The 23243-nt window shown below is 38.5% G+C and overlaps 1 protein-coding gene across 1 annotated transcript in view; it reads left to right on the top strand.

Annotated features, from left to right (window-relative positions):
• IL23R (interleukin 23 receptor) overlaps window positions 1-23243 on the top strand; it is a 75991-nt gene that overhangs the window by 18547 nt on the left and 34201 nt on the right. The window contains exons 5-6 of the mRNA XM_027536949.1: window positions 14875-15035; window positions 22127-22272. Of these exons, the coding sequence (XP_027392750.1) occupies window positions 14875-15035; window positions 22127-22272 (307 nt within the window). The remainder of the gene's footprint in view (window positions 1-14874; window positions 15036-22126; window positions 22273-23243) is intronic.

Here is a 23243-nt window from a genome sequence, read left to right as displayed (position 1 = left end):
ACCACAGGAAAAACCATAGCCTTGACTAGACGAACCTTTGTTGGCAAAGTAATGTCTCTTCTTTTGAATATGATATCTAGGTTGGTCATAACTTTCCTTCCAAGGAGTAAGCGTCTTTTAATTTCATGGCTGCAGTCAACATCTGTAGTGATTTTAGAGCCCCCAAAAATAAAGTCTGACACTGTTTCCACTGTTTCCCCATCTATTTCCCATGAAGTGGTGGGACTGGATGCCATGATCTTCGTTTTCTGAATGTTGAGCTTTAAGCCAACTTTTTCACTCTCCACTTTCACTTTCATCAAGAGGCTTTTGAGTTCCTCCTCACTTTCTGCCATAAGGGTGGTGTCATCTCCATATCTGAGGTTATTGATATTTCTCCCGCCAATCTTGATTCCAGTTTGTGTTTCTTCCAGTCCAGCGTTTCTCATGATGTACTCTGCATATAAGTTAAATAAACAGGGTGACAATATACAGCCTTGACGTACTCCTTTTCCTATTTGGAAACAGTCTGTTGTTCCATGTCCAGTTCTAACTGTTGCTTCCTGATCAGCATACAAATTTCTCAAGAGGCAGATCAGGTGGTCTGGTATTCCCATCTCTTTCAGAAATTCCCACAGTTTATTGTGCTCCACACAGTCAAAGGCTTTGGCATAGTCAATAAAGCAGAAATAGATGTTTTTCTGGAACTCTCTTGCTTTTTCAATGACCCAGAGGATGTTGGCAATTTGATCTCTGGTTCCTCTACCTTTTCTAAAACCAGCTTGAACATCAGGAAGTTCACGGTTCACATATTGCTGAAGCCTGGCTTGGAGAATTTTGAGCATTACTTTACTAGCGTGTGAGATGAGTGGTAATTGTGTGGTAGTTTGAGCATTCTTTGGCATTGCCTTTCTTTGGGATTGGAATGAAAACTGACCTTTTCCAGTCCTGTGGCCACCGCTGAGTTTTCCAAATTTGCTGGCATATTGAGTGCAGCACTTTCACAGCATCATCTTTCAGGATTTGGAATAGCTCAACTGGAATTCCATCACCTCCACTAGCTTTGTTTGTAGTGATGCTTTCTAAGGCCCACTTGACTTCACATTCCAGGATGTCTGGCTCTAGGTCAGTCATATTCCATACAATGCACCTTATTTAAAGTGCAAAATTCAAAGATTTTAGTATATTCAAAGAGTTGAGCAACCATCTCCATAATATTAGAACATGTTCTTCATGCCAAAAGAAACCATATCTCCATTAGCAGTCACCCCACATTTCCCTTCAACTCTCCCAGCCCTAGGTATCATCTGTGGTTTGCCTACTGTGGACATTTTTATGTAAAAGGAATCATACAAATTAGTCTTTCATGAAGAGCATCTGTCACTTAGGGTAAGGTTTTCAAGATTCATCTGTGGTGTAGTATGTATCAGTCCTTCATTCTTTTTTATGACTAAATAATTTTCCATTGTGTGAATATATCACACTTAACTTATTCACATTCACTAGGTGATGGACATTTTGGGTTGTTTCCAGATTTTTGGCTATTATGAATAATGTTGTACTAACATTCATGTACAAGCTTTTGTGTAGACATGTATTTTCATTTCTCTTGAGCATAGACTTAGGAATGGAGTGGCTAGGTCGTATGGTATTGTTGTTCAGTTTCTAAGTCATGTCTGACTCTTTGTGACCCCATGCACAGGAGCACGCCAGGCTTCCCTGACTGTCACTATCTCACGAAGTTTGCTCAAACTCATGTCCATTGAATCAGTGATGGTAGCTAACCATAGCTTTGACTCTATGGACATTTCTCAGCAAAGTGATGCCTTTGCTTTTTAATATGCCATGAAGGTTTTTCATAGCTTTCCTTCAAGGAGCAAGTGTCTTTGAACTTCATGGCTGCAGTCATTGTCAGCAGTGATTTGGAGCCTAAGAAAATAAAATCTGCCAGTGTTTCCACTTTTCCCCCCTTTCATTTGCCATATACTGATGGGACTAGATGCCATGATCTTAGTTTTTTTAATGTTGAGTTTTAAGCCAGCTTTTTCACTCTCCTCTTTCACCTTCATCAAGAGGCTCTTTAGTTCCTCCTCAATTCTGCCATTAGAGTGATATCATCTGCATACCTGAGGTAACTGGTATTTCTCCCAGGAATCTGGATTCCAGTTTAGTATTTATCCAGCTGGAATTCCCTTGCTTTCTCTATGATCTCTGCTTCCTCTGCCTTTTCTAAATTCAGCTTGTACATCTGGAAGTTCTCAGTTCACATACTGCTGAAGCCTAGCTTGAAGGATTTTGAGCATTACCTTGCTAGCATGTTAAATGAGTGCAATTGTACAGTAGTGTAAACATTTTTTGGCATTTCCTTTCTTTAGGATTGGAATGAGAACTGACCATTTCCCGTGGCCACTGCTGAGTTTTCCAAATTTGCTGGCATACTGAGTGCAGCACTTTAACAACATCATCTTTTAGGATTTGAAATAGTTCAGCTGGAATTCCATCCCCTTATTTGTTTGCAGTAATACTTCTAAGGCTCACTTGACTTCACACTCCACGATGTCCAGCTCTAAGTGAATGCTCACTTCATTGTGGTTATCCAGGTCATTAAGACTTTTTTTTGTATAGTTCTGTGTATTCTTGCTACCGCTTCTTAATCTGTTCTGCTTCTGTTATATCCTTGTTGTTTCTGTCCCTTATCATGCCCATTCTTGCATGAAATATTCCCTTGAAATCTCCAATTTTTGAAGCAATTTCCAGTCTTTCCCATTCTATTGTTTTCTTCTGCTTCTTGCATTATTCATTTAAGAAGACCTTCTTATCTCTTCTTGCTATTCTCTGGAACTCTGTATTCAGTTGGGTGTATCTTTTTCTTACCTGCCTGTTTTTGCCTTTTCTTTCCTCAGCTATTTGTAAAGCCTCCTCAGACAACCACTTTGCCTTCTTGTATTTCTTTTTTTGGGGATGATTTTGGTCACTGCCAATGGTATGAACCTAACAGAAGCAGAAGATACTAAAAAGAGGTGGCAAGAATACACAGAAGAACTGTACAGAGAAGATCTTCACGACCAAGATAATCACAATGGTGTGATCACTCACCTAGAGCCATCCTGGATTGTGAAGTCAAGTGGGCCTTAGAAAGCATCACTACAAACAAAGCTAGTGGAGGTGATGGAATTCCAGTTGAGCTATTTCAAATCCTAAAAGATGATGCTGTGAAAGTGCTGCACTCAATATGCCAGCAAATTTGGAAAACTCAGCAGTGGCCACAGGACTGGAAAAGATCAGTTTTCATTCCAATCCCAAAGAAAAGCAATGCCAAAGAATGCTCAAACTACTGCACAATGGCACTCATCTCACATGCTAGTAAAGTAATGCTCAAAATTCTCTAAGCCAGGCTTAAGCAATACATGAACCGTGAACTTCCTGAACTGCCAACATCCATGGGATCATCGAAAAAGCAAGAGAGTTCCAGAAAAACATCTATTTCTGCTTTATTGACTATGCCAAAGCCTTTGACTGTGTGGATCACAATAAACTGTGGAAATTTCTGAAAGAGATGGGAATACCAGACCACCTGACCTGCCTCTTGAGAAATCTGTATGCAGGTCAGGAAGCAACAGTTAGAACTGGACATGGAACAACAGACTGTTTCCAAATAGGAAAAGGAGTACGTCAAGGCTGTATATTTTCACCCTGCTTATTTAACTTATATGCAGAGTACATCATGAGAAACGCTAGACTGGAAGAAACACAAGCTGGAATCAAGATTGCTGGGAGAAATATCAATAACCTCAGATACGGAGATGACACCACCCTTATGGCAGAAAGTGAGGAGGAACTCAAAAGCCTTTTGATGAAAGTGAAAGTGGAGAGTGAAAAAGTTGGCTTAAAGCTCAACATTCAGAAAATGAAAATCATGGCATCTGGTCCCATCACTTCATGGGAAATAGATGGGGAAACAGTGTCAGACTTTATTTTTTTGGGCTCCAAAATGACAGCAGATGGTGACTGCAGCCATGAAATTAAAAGACGCTTACCCCTTGGAAGGAAAGTCATGACCAACCTAGATATCATATTCAAAAGCAGAGACATTACTTTGCCAACAAAGGTCCGTCTAGTCAAGGCTATGATTTTTTCCAGTGGTCATGTATGGATGTGAGAGTTGGACTGTGAGGAAAGCTGAGTGCCAAGGAATTGATGCTTTTGAATTGTGGTGCTGGATAAGACTCTTGAGAGTCCCTTGGACTGCAAGGAGATCCAACCAGTCCCTCCTAAAGGAGATCAGTCTTGGGTGTTCTTCGGAAGGACTGATGCTAAAGCTGAAACTCCAATAATTTGGCCACCTGATGTGAAGAGTTGACTCATTGAAAAAGACTCTGATGCTGGAAGGGATTATGGGCAGGAGGAGAAGGGGACAACAGAGGATGAGATGGCTGGATGACATCACCAACTCGATGGGCAAGAGTTTGAGTAAACTCCAGGAGTTGGTGATGGACGGGGAGGCCTGGCATGCTGTGATTCATGAGGTCACAAAGAGTCGGACACGACTGAGTGACTGAACTGAACTGAACTGAACTTGTGTACAATGTCATGAACCTCTATCCATAGTTCTTCAGGCACTCTGTCTACCATATCTAATCTCCTGACTCTATTTATCACGTCTACTGTATAATCATAAGGGATTTGATTTAGGTCATACTTGAATGGTCTAGGGGTTTTCCCTACTTTCTTCAATTTAAGCCTGAATTTTGCCATAAGGAACTGATGATATGAGCCTGATGATATGACAGTCAGCTCCCGATCTTGTTTTTACAGACTGTATGGAGTTTCTCTATCCTCAGCTACAAATAATATAATTAGTCTGATTCCAGTATTGACCATTAGGTGATGTCCATGTGTAGAGTTGTCTCTTGTGTTGTTGGAAGAGGGTGTTTGCTATGACCAGTGCGTTCTCTTGGCAAAACTCTGCTAGCCTTTGCCCTGCTTCATTTTGTACTCCAAGGCAAAACTTGCCTATTACTTCAGGTATCTCTTGACTTCTTACTTTTGCATTCCAGGCCCCTATGATGAAAAGGACATCCTTTTTTGGTGTTAGTTCCAGAAGGTCTTGTAGGCCTTCATAGAACCATTCAACTTCAGCTTCTTTGGTATTAGTGCTTGGGGCATAGACTTGGATTACTGTGATGTTGAATGATTTGCCTTGCAAACGAACTGAGATCATTCTGTTGTTTTTGAGATTGCATCCAAATACTGTATTTTGAACTCTTTTGTTGACTATGAGGGCTACTCCATTTCTTCTAAGGTGTTCTTGCTCATAGTAGTAGATAAAATCGTCCTCTGAATTAAATTTGCCCATTCTGGTCGATTTTAGTTCACTGATTCCTAAAATGTCGGTGTTCACTCTTGCCATCTCCTGCTTAACCATGTCCAGTTTACCTTGATTCATGGGTCTAAAATTTCAACGCCTATGCAATATCATTTTTTACAGCATCAGATTTCACTTTCACCACCAGACATGTGCACAACTGAGCGTGGTTTCTGCTTTGGTCGAACCTCTTCATTCTTTTTGGAGCTACTTTTCTGCTCTTCCTCAGTAGCATATTGGGCACCTACTGACCTGGTAGGCTCATCTTCCTGTACCATATCTTTTTGCCTTATCATACTGTTCATGGGTTCTCAAGGCAAAAATACTAGAGTGGTTTGCTATTCACTACTCCAGTGGACCAGGTTGTGTCAGAACTCTTCACTATGATCTGTCTGTCTTACATGGCCCTCCACTGCATGGCTCATTGCTTCACTGAGTTACGCAAGCCCCTTCGCCACAACAAGGCTGTGATCCATGAAGGTGAGGTCATATGCTAAGTCAGTTTAAACTTTTGAGGAACTGCCACACTCTTTTTTTAATTGAAGTATAGCTGCTTTATAGTATTTTGTTAGTTTCAGGTGTACCACATAATGATTCAATATTTTTATAGGTCATACTCCATTTAAAGTCATTACAAAATAATTGCTGTATTTCCCTATGCTATACAATATATTTTTGATGTTTATTTATGTTATAGATAATAGTTTGTATCTTAATCTTATACCCCATCTTGTCCCTTCCCTCTCTCCTCTCCCTACTAGTAACCACTAGTTTGCTTTCTATATCTGTGAGTCTATCTCTTTTTTTGTCATATACATTTGTTTTAGATTCTGCATATAAATGAAAACAGATTTCTCTTTGTCTGACTTATTTCACTGAGCATAATACCCTCTAGGTCCAACCACACTGTTACAAATGGCATAATTTCATTCTTTTTTATGTCTGAGTAATATTCCATTGTGTATATATATATGGACATCAGGATGCATGTCTCTTTTTGAATGAGTGTTTTCATTTTCTTTCAATATATATTCAGCAGTGGAATTCCTGAATGATATGTTAGTTTTAGTTTTTTGAGGAAACTCCGTACTGTTTTCTATAGTGGCTGCACCAATTTTCAATCCCATCAACAGTATACTAAGGTTTCCTTTTACTCATATCCTTGCCAACATTTGTTATTTGTAGAGTTTTTGGTCATAACCATTCTGACAGGTGTGAGGTGATATCTCATTGGTATTTGGTGGAAGAGAGAGTTGTTGGGCTTCTTTGATCTTGCCATGTAGCTTGTGGGGTCTTAGTTCTCCGTCCTGGGATCGAACCCAGGCCCTTGGCAGAGAGTGTGGATTCCTAACCAATGAATCACCCTGGTGCATTCCCTCTCATTAGTGTTTTGATTTGCATTTCTCTAATTATTAGCACTGGGCTTCCCAGGTGGCTCACTGGTAAAGAATCTGCCTGCCAATGTAGGAGATGCAGTTTCGATCCCTGGGTTGGGAAAATCCCTTGAAGGAAATGACAACCCACTCTGGTATTCTTGCCTGGGAAATCCAATGGGCAGAAGAGCCTGATGGGCTACAGTTCATGAGATCACAGAGTCAGACATGACTTAGCGACTGAGCACGCACGCAATGACTAGCAATGTTGAGCATTTATTCATGTGCCTATTGATTACCTGTATATCTTCTCTGGAAAAATGTCTATTCAGGTCTTCTGCCCATTTTTATACTGCCATGCTGTTTTCTAAAGAAGTCACATCAGGGGAGTTCAGGATAGGGGGACACATGTGCACCCATGGCTGATTCATGTAGACATATAGCAAAAACCCCTACAACATTGTAAAGTAATTATACTCCAATTAAAATAAATTAGTTAATTAAAAAAATTATTTTAAAAAAGGAGCCACACCATTACATTCCCACCAAGGATTCCAACCTCCCCACATTCTTGTCAATATTTGCTATTATCTTGTTGATTATTGTCACCATAGTGAGTATGGTTTACTTCTCTCAAATCTTGCTAATATGCCTTCTTGGATTCCTGGCAATGAGACTGTGTTGTAAACTTGAAATAGGCATAACACAATTTGAAAAAATATGTTTCTTAAAAAACACTTGTCGACCATGCATAATTTCCTATTTAGTATCATTAAAATGTTCTCACAATTTTATAAGATTGTTATACATCTCTTTAAAAGCCATTAATGCATTGACAATTATATATGTCTAAATTATTTATACATGGTGGTTTTTAAGGGACATATCTACTTTATCAAGTGAGGGTTACTTACAGTAGTTATGAGGACTGAAATTGTTCTCGGTACTCAAAAAGTCACTTTGAAAGTCTGAAGACTAGGTTTATTAAAGAGTAAACTGTCAAAAATATCCATTGGAAAGAGCATGAGCTTTAGACTTTAATGTTTGATTTCCAGTTTGCAGACTTATCAGTTAGAAGACTTTAATGGTACAAATATCTGAAAACCCAAGTGCAATGACCCAAACAGACAAGGCTTTATTTATGTCAAGCCATTGGCGGTAGGTAGTGCAGAGCTAGTGTGTTAATTCAATTGTACTCCAAGGACCCAGGCTCTTTCTATCTTTCTTCTTTGCAGTCTTTAGAACATTGACCCTAGTCCTCGGGTGCTGCACATCCAGGCTTCTCATCCAAGTTTCAGGCAGGAAAGTAGTGAAAGGAAAAGGAAATTCTCCCATGGACTTCTACTTGCATCTCATTGGCCAGAATTGAATTACACATCTACTCTATCTGGACGGGAACCCAGGAGAAGGGTATGGTGGATGCAGTTCAGTAATCTAACAGTATCTGCCACAGTTGCTAGCTGAGTGACCTTGGAAAATTTGTTTAGCTTTGCTAAGCCCTAGCCTCCTGAAAAATGAGTATAGGTAATACAAAACTAAGTATTATAAAACTTATAAGAAAGCAAATTATAAGAAAAGGCTCACAAATAGGAAATGCTTAGAAACTGACAAAAAGATGATGTTAGAGTGTTAGAACATTATGATGAAACTCAAGACTGACTCTCTAGACTTTTTTGATTCATTCTAAAATCAAAACCTGACTGATTTGGGAGAGAAGATGAATGCAAAGCCATAAAAATGATCACTTACAGGTTATTGTAAGCAATAACTTTATTTACTTTCTTTTCAAGTAATAATAACTTTAGACAGATGACTATCTAGAAAGAATGTCAAACGTGGTCTAATAAGTAAGACTAATTTTCAAGCTGGTGTACATACATCAATAGTAAAGTCACTCATTTTAAAGTCATTCAAACTAGAAGCGTAAACTCAATGTGGGCAAGAATTTTTGCTTGCTTTGTTTACTGCTATCTTTCTTTAGCCTAGGATGAGGCCTGGCATCTAGAAAGTGCTCAATAAACATGTGTTGAGTGATCATTCTGACAATTAGAAATGGACATTTCCTGTATCCTCCCTTCACAATCAAGTTGAATAATAATAATACAAGGTCCTATATATTAAAAAGGTATTTTTTCATGTCTTTTCTGAAACTGAGAGTAAATTATAGCCAAGCTTAGGCAAATCTAACCCAAATTCTAAATTGACTGAGTCCAGATTAGTGGAATTTTATTGTATCTTAAAAAGGACATAAAGGATGTGAAGTGATAGCATAAAAATGAATGTATTCCTCTAGCAAATTCAAAGAATGAGCTCCTGTAACCACAGACAAATTGGAAAAGAAAACAGACATCTGTTCATCTCACAATTAATTAAAAACACATCCATGAACTGAGAAAAATTACAGAAATCCATTTCTAACTAATGAGTAAGGTCTTTCCCCCCTAGGAAAAAGGTGACTTATAATGAATTTTCTGGTTGAGGGTAGTATCAGATTTAAAAAGGTTCTTCTTTTTAATACCCTGAGAACTCAGAACCCTGAGTTCTCAGGGTATTTTCTACTTTGGCAGTTGCGTAGATATCAGCATTTGCAAGGTTTCACTTCCAGCTCCTGTGGTTCTATTTTCCAGTAAAATCATGTACAGAGAGAGGCATTTCACCTCAGCCCACCTACTTGTTTCCACAGTGGCAGAAAGATGGCATTCCCTCCATGGGAGCAGTGGGGCCATGAGGGCCTCCAGATGGTGTGGGGTTGAAGTTGTAAAGCAGAGGAATTGTGTCTATGTTGTTTCAAGAATCTTCTTTCTGTACAGGACTTCTGTAGTGACTCCACCAGCATGACCTTTCACATACCCTTCTCAACCCCTTTGTATTTTGCTAAGTATTGCACCAATGGGTGGTGATAGAAAAAAACAAACCAAACAAACAAACAAAAATAAAACCTCTGCTATTAAGCATCTACTGTTGTAGCCACGCATTCCAGGAAACAAACTCACTCAGAAGGACAGTGCAGATAGTGGAGTGCAGTTTATTATACCGGCAGGTCCAAGGCCGAGTCTCCTCCTAGCCAAGGACCCCGACCAGTTTTTGTGAAAACCTTATATACCCTAAGTGTACTTGCTCAAACCCACCTCCCCCAATTCCTAGAAACTAGTCTGGAAAAGATAAAAGAGAGATACGATCAAGGTTAGCCCATGATTCATGTGTCACAAGACTAGATAAACAGTGGACATTTATCAATAGGACTGTGGTCATATCCCGATAAACATAATGGAATTTACGACTTTGTTCTGTTACAGAGATAATTAGCATATTCTTTTAGGCAATGGAGAGCCCAAGTACAAGTCCTGAGGCTCTTTTATCGGGGGTCTGGTTTTCCATTGGTATGCCATTTCTATAGACACTGGGCACAAAGTTCAGAGTCCATTGGGAGAGTGACCATACATGTAGCCTAATGTTCACAGCCTGGCCTGAGATGGAGTCCAGCTCTGTCTGTTTCCTCCTTCACTACTTACTGTTGTCCTGTTACCCTCAACAGCTACATGTAAATATGTTCTTTCTTTATCATGGAAGCTCTTGCAATATCTGGCATGGTACTCAGTAAATACTTGTTGAATGAAAATGAGTGCCTGGTGGCCCTTCATTCTATTTTATTCAAGTCAATTTAACAAATATTTATTTAGAATTTCATGTCTTCTCAGAACTATGTTAAATGCTAGAAAACTTTTAAAAAATAGACAACATCTCTGTGCATGACAAGATCATAAACTATTTAGAATAACACCAATAGTATATTTTCTTGTACCATGAGAGACCAATAGGGTCTTTTAGTTTTAATAAGACCCTTAAAATCAATTGTTACTCTTCTACTTCATAAGACCTGTTTGCTTTTGCCACATGTTTCTCTCTATATTCATATTCATAATAGCCAGACAGAGTTCTTAAATATAATTCCAAATATATTTAAGGCTGTGATGTTATATTTCTACTGAGTTCTTTTAGGACTTAAAAATCAGTTCATATATTAAAATCCATCTTCTCACTGGTTCTACACCAGTGCTTGGAGAGCTAATTGTGGCTGGGGACAAATACAAACTTACTGACTGATATTACTTTATATTCATGATCACTCACTTCAACTGAGCCCAGATAGCTACCCAGTAGTCCTGTGGAACTTCACTGGTCAAGTCACTCCCCCACTAACCAGGCAATTATTTTGTTACTGTTTCATCTTTGGTTTCCAACATCTTCTCCCCCTTCTCACTCTCTGTTGATGACTAACTTCCTATTTCATTGAGAAAATAAGAGTTATAAGAAATACCACAACCTCCCTCATCTGATGACACACTGACATCTGTACCCCACACTTGGTCTTCCCTTCTATTACTGTGGATGAACTACCACTGCCCTGAGGCCAGCTCTCCACTAAAGACTAGATCTTTCTCTGTCTGCCTGCTAGAGGACATCGCTCCAACAATACTCCTTCCTTTCTTCTGTATCATCACCTTTTCTATTTTTACTGGATCTCCTCATCAGCTTTCAAAATGCTGTAGCATCTACCTTCCCTAGGCACCCCCTTCCACTAATTTATCTCTCTGCTCCTTCATATGGCAAACTCTTCAAACAGAGCTGTTTGTACTTTCCACCTCTACTTCCTCTCTTTTCATCCTCTGTTTAATCTTGTCAAGCTTTGCCTTCCACCTCCAGGTCTTATCAGTGTTGCTAATGACGTTCCCATTGCAGATGCAACAGTTTATTCTCAGTTCCTACCTTCCTTTTCAGGAAGGGTAGATTTATTATCAGGAACATTTAACTTAACTTTTTACTTCCTTCTTTGATCTTCCAGGACAGCACTCCCTTTTGGTTCTTCCTGAATGCTTTTTCTCAGTTTCTTTTGTCAATTCTCCTTCATTCTAGTAAAGTAATATCAATAACCCTCAGATAAGCAGATGACACCACCCTTATGGCAGAAAGTGAAGAGGAACTAAAGAGCCTCTTGATGAAAGTGAAAGAGGAGAGTGAAAAAGTTGGCTTAAAGCTCAACATTCAGAAAACTAAGATCATGGCATCTGGTCCCATCACTTTACGGCAAATAGATGGGGAAACAGTGGAAACAGTGTCAGACTTTATTTTTCTGGGCTCCAAAATCACTGCAGATGGTGACTGCAGCCATGAAATTAAAAGACGTTTACTCCTTGGAAGGAAAGTTATGACCAACTTAGACAGCATATTCAAAAGCAGAGACATTACTTTGCCAACAAAGGTCCGTCTAGTCAAGGATATGGTTTTTCCAGTGGTCATGTAAGGATGTGAGAATGTAAGGATGTGGACTGTGAAGAAAGCTGAGCACTGAAGAATTGATTCTTTTGAACTGAGAAGATTCTTGGGAGTCCCTTGGACTGCAAGGAGATCCAACCAGTCCATCCTAAAGGAGATCAGTCCTGGGTGTTCATTGGAAGGACTGATGTTGAAGCTGAAACTCCAATACTTTGGCCACCTGATGAGAAGAGCTGACTCATTGGAAAAGACCCTGATGCTGGGAAAGATTGAGGGCAGTAGGAGAAGGGAACGACAGAGGATGAGATGGTTGGATGGCATCACCGACTCAAGGAACATGGGTTTGGATGGACTCCGGGAGTTGGTGATGGACAGGGAGGCCTGGCGTGCTGGGTTTCATGGGGTCGCAGAGAGTTGGACATGACTGAGTAACTGAACTGAACTGAATAGTGATCCAGAGCTCTGTTCTAGGACCTCTTATTATATTTATCTACATTCATTATCTAAAAGATCTCAACCAAATTTATGCTGTAAAACTCCCTAATCTGTACCTCCAGTCCATATCTCCATATCTCTTGAGCTGCAGCCAAATTTTACCTAACTTCATACTCAATGTTTCCTCTTAATGTCCAAAAGCTAATATTTTCAAAACCAAATACTTAGTTCCCTCTCCTCAGACTCATGTTCCCTATCTCAGTAAGTGGCAACTCCATCCTTTGCAATATTCAAGTTAAAAATCACTGGAGTCCTCCTGGATTTCTTTCTACTATGCCCCCATTTAACTGACAGAAAAACTTATCGCATCTATCTTTAAAAAACTAATTTCTTTTCACTGCCTCGTCCAAGCCAGGTCATCTCTCATCTGGGTTAGTAAACTGGTGCTCTAGCCTCCACCTTTGCCCTGCTATAGACTGCTGCTGCTGCTGCTAAGTCACTTCAATTGTGTCCGACTCTGTGCAACCCCATAGACGGCAGCCCACCAGGCTCTTCTGTCCATGGGATTCTCCAGGCAAGAACACTGGAGTGGGTTGCAATTTCCTCCTCCAATGCATGAAAGTGAAAAGTCAAAGTGCTATAGTCTATTATTCACAAATAGTCAGAGTAATCTTTTTCACACACACATCTCAGATGTTACTCCTCTGTTCAGTCTCCCGTTTCACTCAGAGATCCTTCCATGGCTCTATGTGATGTTACAGTGCCTTATAAATCTCCTCTCATCTAGGACTCTCTGATCTCATCTCATTCCTTCCCATCTCCTTCAGTCTACCAAACCTTAATGACCTCCTTACTGTTCTTGAACAGGACGGACAAGGACCTGCCTCAGGACCTTTGTGCATCACCTACAATGCACTTCCTCCAGAAAGGCATAATTCTTGATTCTGTACTGCTTCAGCACTACCTTCTCAGATTCTCAGACATGTCTTCCCTTATCTTCCTCTCTAAAAAGATCCCCCCTCACCCCTACTCCTAGCATTTCCTAACCCCCTTCCTTTTTCCTTCTGAATGTTTATCAACACAAGACATATAATATATGTATTTGTGTGCTCTACAAAGGTTGAGACTTTACCTTTTCTGTTCATTATGGTAGCTCCAGTGTCTAAAGTAGTGCTTAGAATACAGTGGGTGTTAAATGTTAAATAACTGTTGAATGAATGATTACATTTTAAAAGATACTATTTATCATTATTACCATAAATCAGCAGTGTCTACAGAAAATTTATTAACTGCAACAAGGACTAGGTGCAATGGAAACTTCAGAAAAATATAAATCATACTAATTCCCCTCAACAAATAATCTGTTATATATATTAATTAGCACAGGGAAAAAAAACAGAAGACATTTTGAAACTTTGTACTACACAGTTGTATGCAAAAATTGTCCTAAAGTTTAGTCAGTCATTTTGATTGGATTTTTCATCTAAAATAGTGCTTTGTGGTCTAGGTGCTAATATGAGGGTAGACTTTAAAAGAAGAATTAAATTACCCAGTAGCTATAGTTAATGTCGGTCTGAGAATACATTTCCATTTTGACTTGTGGTCTCAATATGTGTGATGAAAGAATTACCCACAAACCAATAAGAACATGTATGTGGTTTTCTCTAACTGAAAAATATTCAAAGATGCCCTACTTACTACTTACACAGTTGCCATTCTCTTATTTTCACATTTGAATACTTATTTAACACAAAAGTTAGCATTCCTTATTACAAAGCCTTGGCATGGAACTCCTATTCAATGTCCCTTCCCAGAGGGAGTTCACTTAGTTTAAACTATGTCCAGTGCTGACTTCCCCAAAGAGGCACAATAGGCACACCCAGGGCCTGCCATACCTTCAGAAATCTATGAAAATGTTTAATTTCACTTGAAATCACAAGAAAAAAATGAACCATTAGGCCAAAGAAAGCGTTTTAACATGTGACATTAATATATTTACTTTTATATCAACAGTTGTAAAACATAATCTATATGAATATATATTCATATAAGTGCTCATGCATGCTCAGTTGCTCAGTCATGACTTTTTGTGACCCCATGGGCTGTAGCTTGCATATACATATATAAACAATATATATATAAACATAAACATTATATATATATATATATATATATATATATATATATATATATGTAAAGACATACCTACACATATACAAACTTTTTAATCTTACTTGCAAAAGGGGTTTATGAAGGTAAAGGTGCCTAGTGCCCATGAAAGCCACACTGTGACCCTGGATGGTCTTGATTATGTTTTCAAAAATGAAACAAATTTTGATTCATTTAAGTGAAAGTGCATTCTGCAAGCAAGCTAAAAAGACAGCATCAAAAAATTGAGGAATTATTAATTCAACATAACTGGTGATCATAATCTTTCTTTTTTTTAAGTTTAGAGACAGAAGAAGAGCAAGAATATCTCACTTCAAGTTACATTAACATCTCCACTGATTCATTGCAAAAGGGCAAGAAGTATTTGGTTTGGGTCCAAGCTTCAAATGTTCTGGGCATGGAGAAGTCGAAACAACTACAAATTCATCTGGACGATATAGGTAAAGAATAAAAAATTCTGTAATGTCTTTACAAATAAACAACTAATTTGCGCTGACCTAATCAAATGAAGTTGAGATCTGAAAGGAGTTCCCCTAAAGGTCCCCAAAAATCATGATAAAGAAAATAAGCATTACCCATAACCCGCTGCCTGAGACAAGTCAAAGATAAGTGAGGCTGCCTTTGTTTTATATATCCTTCCAGTCTTATTTCTACATGGGTATGTCTTTCAGAATATTTATTGAGAATTTCTTATGTTCAAGCATAGTTCTAAGGGCTGGGGAGAAAAAGACAAGGAAGGTACTTGCTTGCAATCTACTGGGGATGATGGAAATGAATAAGGATTATAATAAAGTGTGATGAGTCTTATGTTGTGAGAATTACAGTATACTGCTATATACACTATTTTTAAAGTTATGTTTTTGTTTGAAAAGTTCTACAAAAAAACATAGAAAACTGTGGAGAATTATGTAGACATCTCTGTGTATACCAGCCAGATTAAAATGTTAATATTTTTTGCGAAAGGTATTTTAGAACTTGCCTTTTTAAAAAATTACAATATAGAATAAATATTTCTATTAATTCAATCTACAAGCTTGTTTTTAATTAAAATCTTTAATTATCCCTTATTACTGTTCTCAGTTTTTCACCATCATAAACTATACTGCCATGGACAACCTTTAGGCTGAATTTTTACATAGTAGTTGTTTTTCTCCTTAAGATAAATTCCAAAAAGTAACTGCCCTTTAGCCTTTTACATTTACATTCTAATCCTAAAGCCAGAGTTCAGCCAAAGAGCACCAAGTGTGAATCCCCTTCTCGTTTCAGATTCTAGTGCCAATTACCCCTGTTTTTATTATTAAAGACAATTTCAGTAGCAAACACATGGCCCACTTCTTCAGCACTAACTGCTTTTATATACATTATCTTGTTTAATCCTTGCTGCTGCTGCTGCCGCCAAGTCGCTTCAGTCATGTCCGACTCTGTGCGACACCATAGATGGCAGCCCATCAGGCTCTGCCGTCCCTGAGATTCTCCAGGCAAGAATGCTGGAGTGGGTTGCCATCTCCTTCTCCAATTGTTTAATCCTTACAACAACTCTATTTTGTAGAAGATAATGTAATTTATACGTGAGGAAACCAAGCTGAGGTGGCATGAGGCAAGTTGAGGCTGCAGAGCTAGGAAGCCTCTAGTTCCAGGATCCTCAACTCCTAACCTGTCTTTGTTTAAAAGCACATTGCAGCCGGGCGCGGTGGCGCGCGCCTGTAGTCCCAGCTACTCGGGAGGCTGAGGCTGGAGGATCGCTTGAGCTCAGGAGTTCTCGGCTGCAGTTCGCTATGCCGATCGGGTGTCCGCACTAAGTTCGGCATCAATATGGTGACCTCCCGGGAGCGGGGGACCACCAGGTTGCCTAAGGAGGGGTGAACCGGCCCAGGTCGGAAACGGAGCAGGTCAAAACTCCCGTGCTGATCAGTAGTGGGATCGCGCCTGTGAATAGCCACTGTACTCCAGCCTGGGCAACATAGCGAGACCCCGTCTCTTAAAAAAAATAAATAAATAAAATAAAATAAAATAAAAGCACATTGCAATGTGTGTGACAACTTTCCTGCTGATTAACGATTTAGGGGATGTGACACCTCTCAGGATACAGCATGAGTATCCTTGGGGGACTACTGGAGTCTTCTGTTGGAACTAATATCTCAATGTCTCAACTATCACAATAGGATTGGTCTGAAAAGCTGTGCTTAGGCTATGAATATTGGCTTTGAAAACAAACACTGCCAACTATGGAGCTGAATAGTAACTCCACTGTATTGTATATTCTTGGAGTTATAGTTCTCTGGATCGTGATCTACACACTTTTGTAAGTTTACATTTTGAGGTAGTATACAGTCATAGTATGTGCGGGCTCAGTTGCTTCAGTTGTGTCCAACTCTTTGTGACCCTAGGGACCGTAGCCTGCCAGGCTCCTCCATCCATGGGATTCTCCAGGCCAGAATACTGGAGTGCCATGCCCTCCTCCAGGGTATCCTTGCATCCCAGGAATCAAACCCATATCTCTTGCATCTCCTGCATTGCAAGCGGATTCTTTACCAGCTGAGCTACCTGGGAAGCCCTAAAAACAGGTTCCTCTCAATGGATTAATAATGGTTAAAAGTTATCATGTTAAGTATCATTTTGGCAGTATTCATTATTAGGAACTAGATTAATATTAGTAGTATTACTGCTATTATTATCATTGTTATTACAATCTTAGTGTATCCATTTACTAAACACCTATGGTCCTCGAATAGCCAAAGCTATCTTGAGAAAGAAGAATGGAACTGGAGGAATCAACCTTCCTGACTTCAGGCTCTACTACAAAGCCACAGTCATCAAGACAGTATAGTACTGGCACAAAGACAGAAATATAGATCAATGGAACAAAATAGAAAGCCCAGAGATAAATCCACACACATATGGACACCTTATCTTTGACAAAGGAGGCAAGAATATACAATGGATTGAAGACAATCTCTTTAACAAGTGGTGCTGGGAAAACTGGTCAACCACTTGTAAAAGAATGAAACTAGAGCACTTTCTAACACCATACACAAAAATAAACTCAAAATGGATTAAAGATCTAAATGTAAGACCAGAAACTATAAAACTCCTAGAGGAGAACATAGGCAAAACACTCTCCAACATATATCACAGCAGGATCCTCTATGACCCACCTCCCAGAATATTGGAAATAAAAGCAAAAATAAACAAATGGGACCTAATTAACCTTAAAAGCTTCTGCACATCAAAGGAAACTATAAGCAAGGTGAAAAGACAGCCTTCAGAATGGGAGAAAATAATAGCAAATGAAGCAACTGACAAACAACTAATCTCAAAAATATACAAGCAACTCCTACAGCTCAATTCCAGAAAAATAAATGACCCAATCAAAAAATGGGCCAAAGAACTAAATAGACATTTCTCCAAAGAAGACATACAGATGGCTAACAAACACATGAAAAGATGCTCAACATCACTCATTATCAGAGAAATGCAAATCAAAACCACTATGAGGTACCATTTCACGCCAGTCAGAATGGCTGAGATTCAAAAGTCTATAAGCAATAAATGCTGGAGAGGGTGTGGAGAAAAGGGAACCCTCTTACACTGTTGGTGGGAATGCAAACTAGTACAGCCACTATGGAGAACAGTGTGGAGATTCCTTAAAAAACTGGAAATAGAACTGCCTTATGATCCAGCAATCCCACTGCTGGGCATACACACTGAGGAAACCAGAAGGGAAAGAGACACATGTACCCCAATGTTCATCGCAGCACTGTTTATAATAGCCAGGACATGGAAGCAACCTAGATGTCCATCAGCAGATGAATGGGTAAGAAAGCTGTGGTACATATACACAATGGAGTATTACTCAGCCATTAAAAAGAATACATTTGAATCAGTTCTAATGAGGTGGATGAAACTGGAGCCTATTATACAGAGTGAAGTAAGCCAGAAAGAAAAACACCAATACAGTCTACTAACGCATATATATGGAATTTAGAAAGATGGTAACAATAACCCTGTATACAAGACAGCAAAAGAGACACTGATGTATAGAACAGTCTTTTGGACTCTGTGGGAGAGGGAGAGAGTGGGATGATTTGGGAGAATGGCATTGAAATATGTATAATATCATATATGAAATGAGTCACCAGTCCAGGTTCGATGTACGATACTGAATGCTTGGGGCTGGTGCACTGGGACGACCCAGAGGGATGGTATGGGGAGGGACGAGGGAGGAGGGTTCAGGATGGGGAACACATGTATACCTGTGGCAGATTCATTTTGATATATGGCAAAACCAATACAATATTGTAAAGTTAAATAAAAAAAAAAAACAAAACACCTATGGTGTTCCAGGCAATTAACATGCCCATTACACTTAATTCTGGAAATAATCATATATGATACCCATTATGCCCATTTTTTAGACAAAGAAAGAGGTAAAATAATTTCCTCAAAGCACATAGCTAGTAAGGAGGAGAGCCAGATTTCATCTCAGACTTGCTCACTTGCTGTAGTTAACCATCACCCCCGCCTTCCAAAATCTCTTCTGACTGTCACCTTCAAATCTTTTCACACTAAACCGGGGAGCCTCTTGTTTGGAGTTTCTGCACCTCCACCCCCTCCTCCTCCTTTCTCAGTCTCCCAAAATGGATTCTAAGAAACTCAGATTGAAAAACACAGGTTAACAATGTAGGAGGCCCCTCCCATCAAAGCCCCTAGATTCTTACTGGATGTGCTATATTGATTTATGGCACTTTAAGAATGAGACACTGCAAACGAGATAAATTAACTGTTCTACGAAACTGAATCAGAGGACTCTCCTGGGAGTAATTTCCACACAACAGCTATGGGATTGGGCTTTAATTAAATTAGGGAGGTATGCTGAAAGGCAGGACTGAATTAACAGTGTAGAAACACTGCCAAAATGACATGTGAAAGGAATGCTTAAACTTCTCTTATAGAGAAATGAGTTTCAATACAGAAAATGCAGTGCCTTCTGGCTGCCATTTGGAACATTAGTTCTAGCCAGTGAATAATTATAAGTAAATACATATTGTTAGAAAGATACCAGACAACTATAATACAGTTCTTTATTTCAATTTAAGTGGAAACTAAAGATATGGCATTTATGATGGAACTGACATTTTAAAAAAAAAAAAAGTAAGATCCAATGGAAATGTTTGAAATGTAAGCAATGAGAGAAAAAAATTCAACATTTTGAGTCTTGTATAACAAACTAATGGTCAAGTATGTGTTATATAATTACTTGAAAAATATAAGCTCATGCAAACCTGAAGCCTTAGATCTCTATTGTATTGATCTGCTCTGTGCTAAGCCTCTATCTTAACCACACTTACTGTTCTATCTGCATTTCTCACAGGACTAAGAAACGTTTTTCTTCCTCCCCAGAATATTTCTTTCTGGAAAAGGATCTCACAATGCTTGTATTGTTATATTTGTAGCAGGCTATACTCAGAGATGGGGTGTAATTTATACCCTTGAGGGGGGCTTAAGTATTCGCAAATGGTTTCAGAGCCCTAGAGATCCACTTCCCTGACTCTAGAAATCTCCGAATTCTGATTCTTATTACAAGGAGCTTAAAATAGAAAAAGGGAATCAACTATGGAATTCAGATTATAAAAATTTAGTACCGTAAGCTCTTTAATTAGATTAATTCTACTACTACTACTTATATACTATGCTAGGTTATGGAGAAGGAAATGACAACCAACTCCAGTGTTCTTGCCTGGAGAATTCCATGGATAGAGAAGCCTGGCAGGCTACAGTCCATGGGGTCACAAAGAGTCAGACACGACTGAGTGACCAAATCACCATGCTAGGTTAAGCCCAAGGATTTTATTTTAGGTCTGTGTTACTAGAAAGCAAAACTTTAATTTTTCTGTTTTTCTATAAATAATGTATCTGTGCACATAACTTTATGGAATATTATTCATTGAAAATAAAAAAATTATTTTCCTGAAGAATACTTTATAAGTTAGAATAAAAGGAAATGAACTCATAGAGAATATTAAGTTGTAATAATGGCCCCAAAAAGCACACCGATTTGTTAAATCAATATTGGATTGGCCCAAGAGTTCATACCATCATACAGAAAACCCTGAATGAAATTTTTAGCCAATCCCGAAATAAATACATCTAACAAAGTCATAGGTTTTCATTGTTCTATTATGCATATAGGAGAAATGAGAAATGCCAATGATTGTATTCTATTCAGACAGGACAAATATATAATAATTTGCAGATTAGAAATATAGAGATTCCAGGTATTCCATGACGCCTAGTACGAAAAATAGTAAGATTAACAATTAGAATTTCTGTTTCCTTTTGAAAATCAAAGGAAATTTTTAGTTTCCTTTTGATCTTCCCTGGTGGCTCAGATGGTAAAGAGTCTGCCTGCAATGCAGTGTTTGATCCCTGGGTCAGGAAGATCCTCTGGAGAAGGAAATGGTAACCCACTCCAGTATTCTTGCCTGGAAAACCCATGGACAGAGGAGTCTGGCAGGCTGCAGTCCATAGGTCGCAAAGAGTTGGACATGACTGAGCAACTTCACTTTCTTTTGCTTTGAAAATCATAATCACACAACACAGTAATAATTTATAAAGTCTTAGAGTTTATGGGGTCACACAGAGTCGGACACGACTGAAGTGACTTAGCATAGCATAGCATAGAGTCTTGTGAGACACTTTGTTCAAGTTATACTTTCAAGTACAGATTTACTTTAATAGCTAACAAAACAAGTAAGCAAATATTTGTACAAGTTTCCCTATGACACAGGAGAATAATAATATGATTGTGAAAGATCTCAACTCAACATTTTGCCAAATCATATACTCTGAACTAAATTGTGGATGCAAAACATAATTTCTCCCTAAACATACACAGGAAAGAAGAGATATCTTCTTTACCTCTTTTTTATACTCATTTGTTAATAGGCCAGGCTTCAGATTTCATGAGTTAGGAATATAAGGCAGCATGAGGTGGGAAAAGACAAGACTGTTAACAGTCTTATGGACTCTGCGGGAGAGGGAGAGGGTGGGAAGATTTGGGAGAATGGCATTGAAACATGTAAAATATCATGTATGAAACGAGATGCCAGTCCAGGTTCGATGCACGATGCTGGATGCTTGGGGCTGGTGCACTGGGACGACCCAGAGGGATGGTGTGGGAAGGGAGGAGGGAGGAGGGTTCAGGATGGGGCACGTGTATACCTGTGGCGGATTCATTTTGATATTTGGCAAAACTAATACAATTATGTAAAGTTTAAAAATAAAATAAAATTTTAAAAATAAATAAATAAAAGAAATGGAGAATGGGTGGAATGGAATTTTAATTAATAACAGCAGTTTTCTCCTACATAATAAATTAGAAAACAAGAAAAATTTCATTAATCATTAATTAGATTGTGAGTTTTTTTGTTTAGCACTTTGAGTTTTAACAGGTCTAAATATTGATGAAAAAATACCAATTTCTTCCTAGGCAGTTTTAAGTTACTGGATTTCTGTTTATGTTTTTTTCTAGTGATACCTTCTGCATCCATTATTTCCAGGGCTGAGGATATAAATACTACAGTGTCCAAGACTGTAATCCACTGGGATAGTCAAACATCAATTGAAAAAGTTTCCTGTGAAATGAGATACAAAGATACAACAAACCAAACTTGGAACGTAAGCTAAATTTACTTTCCTTTTACATGTAAATGAGTAAAAGAAAAGCCAGCCAAGTCAATGACCACAGTGGATGTATAATGATCTATTTTACATGTTTTTATCTGACTGTTTGTGTGATATTCAAACTACTCTAGTTGTAATAATGATGCTTCCAAATAAAGAGGTGAATTTCCTGAAAAGGTCCCTTGCCTTTTGTAAACCAGTAAATAGACAAATGTCCAACTAGGAGGGATTCATCTAGTTAGCTCCTTATAATTCAGTGTCTCAGGTTGAAATTTATATCAGTAATTATGAATATAAACGTAAGTATTCTATCCTGAAATTTACCAGGCATTCAGGAAAATAAAATTTGTTCAAAAAGAGCTTCAGATTTATGGGTATCTCTTTTTAAACGAAGAAATGCACAATTCAAAATGTAAGATTTATTACTATATTAGTTTTAAATGAGCATAAGGTAAAAAAAAAGTGAATGTCTAGGCAAATCAACCATCCTTAAACACCAGCAGTAATTTAGCAAGTTAGTATCTTAGGAGAGGCACAGGTGCAAGGTTCATTAATAGAAATCATATCACATGGCAGCACCTGTGAACACTGTAATAAAAGCTCACTATTTTGAACTATAGGGGAAAAAGAACTATCTGAGGAAAAAGTACCAATTTTGGTGTATTTGAAAAGAAATGCCATTTTATTACTTCCAAGTACAATAAACTGCCATTTGTGTGTGTGTGTGTGTGTGTGTGTGTGTGTGTGTGTGCACACGCACATGCTCAGTCGTGTCAGACTCTTTGCAACCCCATGGACTGTAGCTGCTAGTTTAGTCAAAATAATTAGGGAATGGAGTTTATGGCTTTGCTTAATTATGAGTTATGTGTCATGTATTAATTTGTCCGTTTTCAGGGAGTTAAGTGAAATGGTACACATTTATTCTCTGATGACTAGCATGACTCCAAAGCCTTCATCATTCTGAA

Source organism: Bos indicus x Bos taurus, chromosome 3 (genome assembly GCF_003369695.1).
Source record: "Bos indicus x Bos taurus breed Angus x Brahman F1 hybrid chromosome 3, Bos_hybrid_MaternalHap_v2.0, whole genome shotgun sequence".
NCBI classification, from domain to species: Eukaryota; Metazoa; Chordata; class Mammalia; order Artiodactyla; family Bovidae; genus Bos; species Bos indicus x Bos taurus.
Note: the sequence above shows the minus strand (reverse complement) of the source record. Positions and strands in the feature narration are given on the sequence as shown.